Below are 6,789 nucleotides of genomic sequence, written 5' to 3' on the forward strand. Positions count from 1 at the left end.
TTCACCGTGTTAGCCAGGATGGTCTCGATCTCTTGACCTCGTGATCCGCCCGTCTCGGCCTCCCAAAGTGCTCGGATTACAGGTTTGAGCCACTGCACCCGGCCAGCTTAAACTATTTAAATCTGATCCTTTACAGAAAATGTTGGGTAACCCCTGCTCCAGGAAGAAGTGAGTTGTTTTCCTCAGGGTTCTAGGATCCTGCCAGCTCTTGGCTCTGTGATGGGGAAAGAGATAGTGGGGAAGACACTCCTCTTCTTAAAAATCTCAGTCCACAGGTAAAATGCATCATTGCCTGGATGCAAGGGGATAAAAAGTTAGCCCTTGGCTCTCCCTCTCTCCTTTTCTCTTGTATCCTACTTCTTTACTCCTCCTTCAGTTTTTGAGAAACAAGAGCAGACCCTTTCAATGTAGCTAATCTGGGCCTGATACAAAGCCCACAGGTTCTGGCACCCTCTCTCTAAGCCATGGATCAGAGATTTGAAAGTATTAAAAAGTAATACCTGCTCTGTACCAGGCCCCATGGTGGATGTTGAGGGGGGGCATCTGTATCAGGCCCCAGGGTGGATGCTGGGACACCTGCTCTGTACCAGGCCCCAGGGTGGATGTTCAGGGGCATCTGTACAAGGTCCCAGGGTGGGTGCTGGGGCACCTGCTCTGTACCAGGCCCCAGGGTGGATGTTCAGGGGCATCTGTACAAGGTCCCAGGGTGGGTGCTGGGGCACCTGCTCTGTACCAGGCCCTGAGATAGATGCTTGGGGCACTTGCTTTGTACCAGGCCCTGGGGCAGCTGGCAGGAGAATCTGCTCTGTACCAGCACCCATGGTGTTGCTGGAGAAACCTGGTCTGTACCAAGCCCCAGGGTGGATGCTGGGGGCACCTGCTCTGCACCAGGTCTCAGGATGGATGTTGGGGTACCTGCTCTGTAGCAGGCCCTGGGGTAGATGCTGGGGTCATCTGTACCCTCCACTGTGGTTCCTAGAACAGGTGCCCTATGCATTTGTTTGCTTGACCTGCATACAAGTTTGGAGGAATGAGGTAAGGAAAAAGGCTTCCTAGTGAAGACAGGACTATCAAACTTGAGTCACAGCTGAAAGGACAGGTAAGATTTAGAAATAATAGTAATAATTTATAGATGACACAACCGAGCTAGTAAATTGCAAACTCAGGGCTTGATCCCAGAGCTGTTTAACTCTAAATCTCATTCTCTCCATGACTATGAAAAATAATGAATTTTTCAGAGAGTTTGACTATGAAACTGTGTAACGCAGTAAGTCAAGTCAAACTTCTAGAACGTCTGTGTGCAGTGTTTCCATTGGGAAAGGTGATCATTGTTTGGAGGCTGCTACATTGTAAGCGAGGTTGCAAAGGAGATAAATGGGAGGGAATTGCGTCCTGAAATTTCCTTGAGCCAACAGAAGCATGAAGTGTCTGGGGCTGCAATGCAATTATGTGAGAGGAAGCCAATGTTTATAGACTTCCCGCGGTGGGGATGTTAGGCATGGTGAAGACGCACGCAGAAATCTGAAAACTTTGAACTTGTTTATTTCTGATTTTGTATCTCTACATGCTTTCATTGCCAGGAATTCTGAAGCCAGAAGGAACTTGCTAATTATTTATAGGGGAAAGAACAAGGGCTTTAGACCTTGGCAAACCTGGATTCAAATTCCAGTTCGGGAATCTGTGACTGTAGCAAAACATTATTTCTTTTTCTCCAAAGGGTCAGAAACAGTAAATAATTTGCCCAAGTTACACGACTAGGACAGAATTGCTTTATTGATGTTACCGCATAACAAAGCAGCCTAAAACTTAGTGGTTTAAACAACAATCAGTTATTTAGCTTACAGATTTTTGATTTGGGGAGGGTTCAGCGGGGAAGGCTGGTGTCAGCTTGGCCAACTCAATGGGGGCTGAATGGTCTATTTCTCAGACAGCTTATTCACCTGGCTGGTACGCTGGTGCTGGCTGTCAGTGGAAGCTTGGCCAGGGCTCAGGGCTGAGGGCTGAGGGACTTAGTTCCTCTTCACCTAGGCCCCTCCACAGGCTACATAGGCTTCCTCACACTACTGTGACTGGGTTTCAAGAAGCAAGAAGAGGAAACTGATGGTTTCCAAGTCCCGGCCCTGGAGACTGGCACAGCATCACTTCCACCTTATTCTGTTGTTAAGCCGTCACAGAACCCAGATTCAATGGGAATGGCCATAGACCCTACTTTTGGATGGGAAGAGTGTTCAAGAATTTGGGGCTGTATTTTAAAACTGGCACAAAAATAGAGATATTATATTTTCTCATTTAATTCTAAAATGAGATAGGAAGTAATCTCTTGGGAACTCTTTTGTATTACCTGTTTTTTTTAAAAATGGGATTATTTAGTGATTCACTCATGGTCATATATTTCAAGTTGATATTGGAGCTTAAATTCAAACCCAGTGTGGATCCAAACCCAATTATGTTGATTCTGTCTTTTAACAGTCATGTTCACTCTCCTACTGGCATTTCCGCAGTTAAAGTCACCATCACTCCATGCTATACTTGCAACAACCTCCCAACCCAGCCTTCCTTCCTGCCTCCTCTTTTTTTTGTGTGACGTGGAGTCTCGTTCTGTCACCCAGGCTAGAGTGCAGTGGCATGATCTCAGCTCACTGCAACCTCTGCCCTGCCATTCAAGTGATTCTCCTGCCTCAGCCTCTCGAGTAGCTGGGATTACAGGCGCCCATCACTACACTGGGCTAACTTTTGTACTTTTAGTAGAGACAGGGTTTCACCATGTTGGCCAGGCTGATCTTGAACACCCGACCTCAGGTGATCTTCCTGCCTCGGACTCCCAAAGTGCTGGGATTACATGCGTGAGCCACCGCGCCCAGCTTCTGCCTCTTATCTTGTTCCCATCCAAACCTGCCCCTTCTAAGGGGTAAAAAGAATAGCATTGCTTCTTTGCTTATAATTCTTAAAGGCTCCCTGTGGCCTTTAGACTGAAGCTTAGCTTTTTCCTTTCCCTTAATTTGGTTGCTGGCCCTTCATGGTGTCCCAGCCTACTCCTCGGGCTCAGAAACAGTCATTTTCTCTCTATATATTATTCCAGGAGAAGTCAACATGTAGATTTCCCCTTTGACATTTATTGACTCAAACATGATGCTAAGTGCTTTACAGGAACTATTTAACTTACATTTTCACAACAACTCTGTTGGGTTCTCTTTTATTTGAAGCCAGGTATGCTTGCTTGGGAAATCAAGCTGTTGAATTCTATATGGTAAACTGTCTCTACTTGAAATTTCCCAAATGCAGTCTCCTGTCTGGTGTCTGGAATTTTATACTTGCTATGTCTTCTCTCTATCTCTACCTTTTGTCTCACTAACTTATACTTCCTTTTCAGGTTCAGCTTTAGACAGTCTTCCCTCCAGGAAGATTTCTCAAGACTGGTTGAGCTTCCCCGCTATTTCTGCCCATAGTACCCTGTCTTATTCTTAGCCAGTGCATTTCATTTTGTACTAATATTATTTGTTTTCTCATGTCCCTCATGTACTGTAAATTCTTTGAGGGTAAGAACAGAGTCTTTACATCATGGTTTTCTTCTGAAGTGAAGGGCATTTTAGTACAACATCCTCCAACCTCACAGGTTCTCTTTGAGCTTTCATTGTCTATGAGGCTATGAGTTTGCTGAGCTCTCACTGCCACAGATGAAGCCATATACCAAAAACTGGACCCAGGTAACTGAATTTGTCATGATGGGCTTTGCTGGCATTCATGAAGCACACCTCCTCTTCTTCATACTCTTCCTCACCATGTACCTGTTCACCTTGGTAGAGAATTTGGCCATCATTTTAGTGGTGGGCTTGGACCACCGACTATGGAGACCCATGTATTTCTTCCTGACACACTTGTCTTGCCTTGAAATCTGGTACACTTCTGTTACAGTACCCAAGATGCTGACTGGTTTTATTGGGGTGGATGGTGGCAAGAATATTTCTTATGCTGGCTGCCTATCCCAGCTCTTCATCTTTACCTTCCTTGGGGCAACTGAGTGTTTCCTACTGGCTGCCATGGCCTATGATCGTTATGTGGCCATTTGTATGCCTCTCCACTATGGGGCTTTGGTGTCCTGGGGCACCTGCATCCGTCTGGCAGCTGCTTGTTGGCTGGGAGGCTTCCTCACACCCATCTTGCCAATCTACCTTATGTCTCAGCTAACATTTTGTGGCCCAAATGTCATCGACCACTTCTTCTGTGATGCCTCACCCTTGCTAGCCTTGTCGTGCTCAGATGTCACTTGGAAGGAGACTGTGGATTTCCTGGTGTCTCTGGCTGTGCTACTGGCCTCCTCTATGGTCATTGCTGTGTCCTACGGCAACATTGTCTGGACACTGCTGCACATCCGCTCAGTTGCTGAGCGCTGGAAGGCCTTCTCCACCTGTGCAGCTCACCTGACTGTGGTGAGCCTGTTCTATGGCACTCTTTTCTTTATGTATGTCCGGACCAAGGTGACCTCCTCCATCAACTTCAACAAGGTGGTATCTGTCTTCTACTCTATTGTCACGCCCATACTTAATCCCCTCATCTACAGTCTTAGGAACAAGGAAGTGAAGGGAGCTCTGGGTCGAGTCTTTTCTCTCAAGTTTTGGAAGGGACAGTGAGGAGGCAGGTGGGAACCCAGTTTCCTTGCCTTGGATATTTAAAAACAGGTTGGTCAATAATGTTTAAGCTGAGACCACATCAGGAATGCAGTTCCATTTATAACAGCCACAAAAAATACAATACCTAGGAATACAACTAACCAAGGAAGTGAAAGATATTTATAAGGGGAACCACAAAACAATGCTAAAAAATCAGAGATGGCACAAACAAATGAAAAAATATTCCATGCTCACAGATTGGAAGAATCAATATCATTAAAATGGTCATACTGCCCAAAGCAATCCACAGATTCAATGCTATTGCAATTAAACTATCAATGTCATTTTTCACAGAATTAGAAAAAACTATTATAAAATTCATATGAAAGCAAAAAAGGAACCCAAATTGCCAAAGCAATCCTAAGCAAAAACAACAACAACAACAACAGAAACATAAATCTGGAGGCATTATATTATCTGAATTAAAACTATACTATAAGGCTACAGTAAACAAAGCAGCATGGTACTAATACAAAAACAGACACATAGACCAATGGGACAGAATAGAGAACCCAGAAATAAAGCTGCACTTTGCTACCAACTGATCTTTGAAAAAGTTGACAAAAATAAGCAATGGAGGAAAGATTCCCTACTCAATAAATGGTGCTGGGAAAACTGGCTAGCCATATGCAGAAGATTGAAACTGAACCTCTACTTATCACTATATTCAAAAATTAAGATGGATTAAAGACTTAAATGTAAGACCTCAAACTATAAAAAACATCCTGGAAGAAGACCTAGGAAATACCCTTCTGGACATTGGTCTTGGGAAGGAATTTATTATTAAGTTCTCAAAAGCAATTGCAATGAAAACAAAAATTGACAAGTACGACTTAATTAAATAGCTTCTGCACAGTAAAATAAACTGTTGACAAGACAAACAGGTAAACTAAAAAATAAAAGAAAATATTTGCAAACTATGCATCTGACAAAAGTTTAATATCCAGAATCTATGAGGGACTTAAATCAACAAGAAAAAAACAATTAATCCCATTAAAAAGTGGGCAGAGGACATGAACAGACACTTATCAAAAGAAGATATCCAAATTGTAAACAAACATATGAAAAAATTATCATCATCACTAATCATCAGAGAAGTGCAAATGAAAACATAATGAGATACCATCTCGTGCCAGTTAGAATGGCTATTATCAAAAAGTCAAAAAATAACAGATGTTGGGGAGGTTGCAGAGAAAAGGGAATGCTTTTGCATTCTTGGTAGGAGTGTAAATTAGTTCAGCCACATGGAAAGCAGTTTTGAAGATTTCTCAAAGAATGAAAAATAGAACTACTATTCAAGCCAGCAATCCCATTACTAGGTATATACCCAAAGTAAAATAATCGTTCTATCAAAATGACACATGCACTTGTATGTTCATCATGACACTACTCACAATAACAAAGAGATGGAATCAACCTAGGTGTCCATCAATGGTAGATTGGATAAAGAAAATGCAATACATATACACCATGGAATACTATGCAGCCATGAAAAAGAATGAAATTGTATTATATGCAGCAACATGGATGTAATGGGAGGCCATTACCCTAAGCAAATTAATGCAGAAACTGAAAATCAAATATTTCATTTTCTCACTTGTATGTAGGAGCTAAATCTTGGGTACACATGAACATAAAGATGGGAATAAGAGATATTGGGGACCCCAAAAGGAGGGAGAGAGGGAGAGGGCAATGGCTGAAAAACTGCCTATTGGGTACTATGTTCCTATCTAGGTGACAGAATCAACAGAATCCAAACCTCAGCATCCCACAATATATCTTTGTGGCAAATCTGCACATGTACCCCCTGAATCTAAAATAAAAATGGAAATTAAAAAAAAATAAAAGGACAGTGGTGAGGACTATGGAAGGGGGCTATGGTCTGAATAGTCCTGAGTTATGGACTATATATTAGATAAAGTAAAATGCTAAGTCTCTATAACAAGAGAGCCTTAACTATAGTGTAGCCTAAAGAATGAGATTTTCTTTTTCTGGCAAGAGTCCACAGTGAGTATTCCAGGCTGGTGGGTGACTCTGTTCAGCTTTAAGGACGCAAGTTCATTCCATCTTGCAGGATCAACATCCCCTAGGATATTGGCTAAGAAAGTTCTGCTGGCCAAAT

General features: G+C 42.9%; 1 protein-coding gene across 1 annotated transcript; it reads left to right on the forward strand.

Moving 5' to 3' along the window:
- Window positions 1-3,657: 3,657 nt before the first annotated feature.
- Window positions 3,658-4,647, forward strand: LOC105527181 (olfactory receptor 6Q1). Its single transcript, XM_011963463.1, has one exon. It carries the CDS (start codon window positions 3,675-3,677, stop codon window positions 4,626-4,628), a length of 954 nt encoding a protein of 317 aa, XP_011818853.1. The 5' UTR covers window positions 3,658-3,674; the 3' UTR covers window positions 4,629-4,647.
- The last annotated feature ends 2,142 nt before the right edge of the window (window positions 4,648-6,789 follow it).

This window comes from Colobus angolensis, unplaced genomic scaffold (assembly GCF_000951035.1).
Source record: "Colobus angolensis palliatus isolate OR3802 unplaced genomic scaffold, Cang.pa_1.0 Scaffold61, whole genome shotgun sequence".
Taxonomy (NCBI): domain Eukaryota; kingdom Metazoa; phylum Chordata; class Mammalia; order Primates; family Cercopithecidae; genus Colobus; species Colobus angolensis.

Coding starts and splice junctions, on each gene's coding strand:
- LOC105527181 (XM_011963463.1), top strand. CDS start 3,675: ATGAAGCCATATACCAAAAACTGGACCCAGGTAACTGAATTTGTCATG.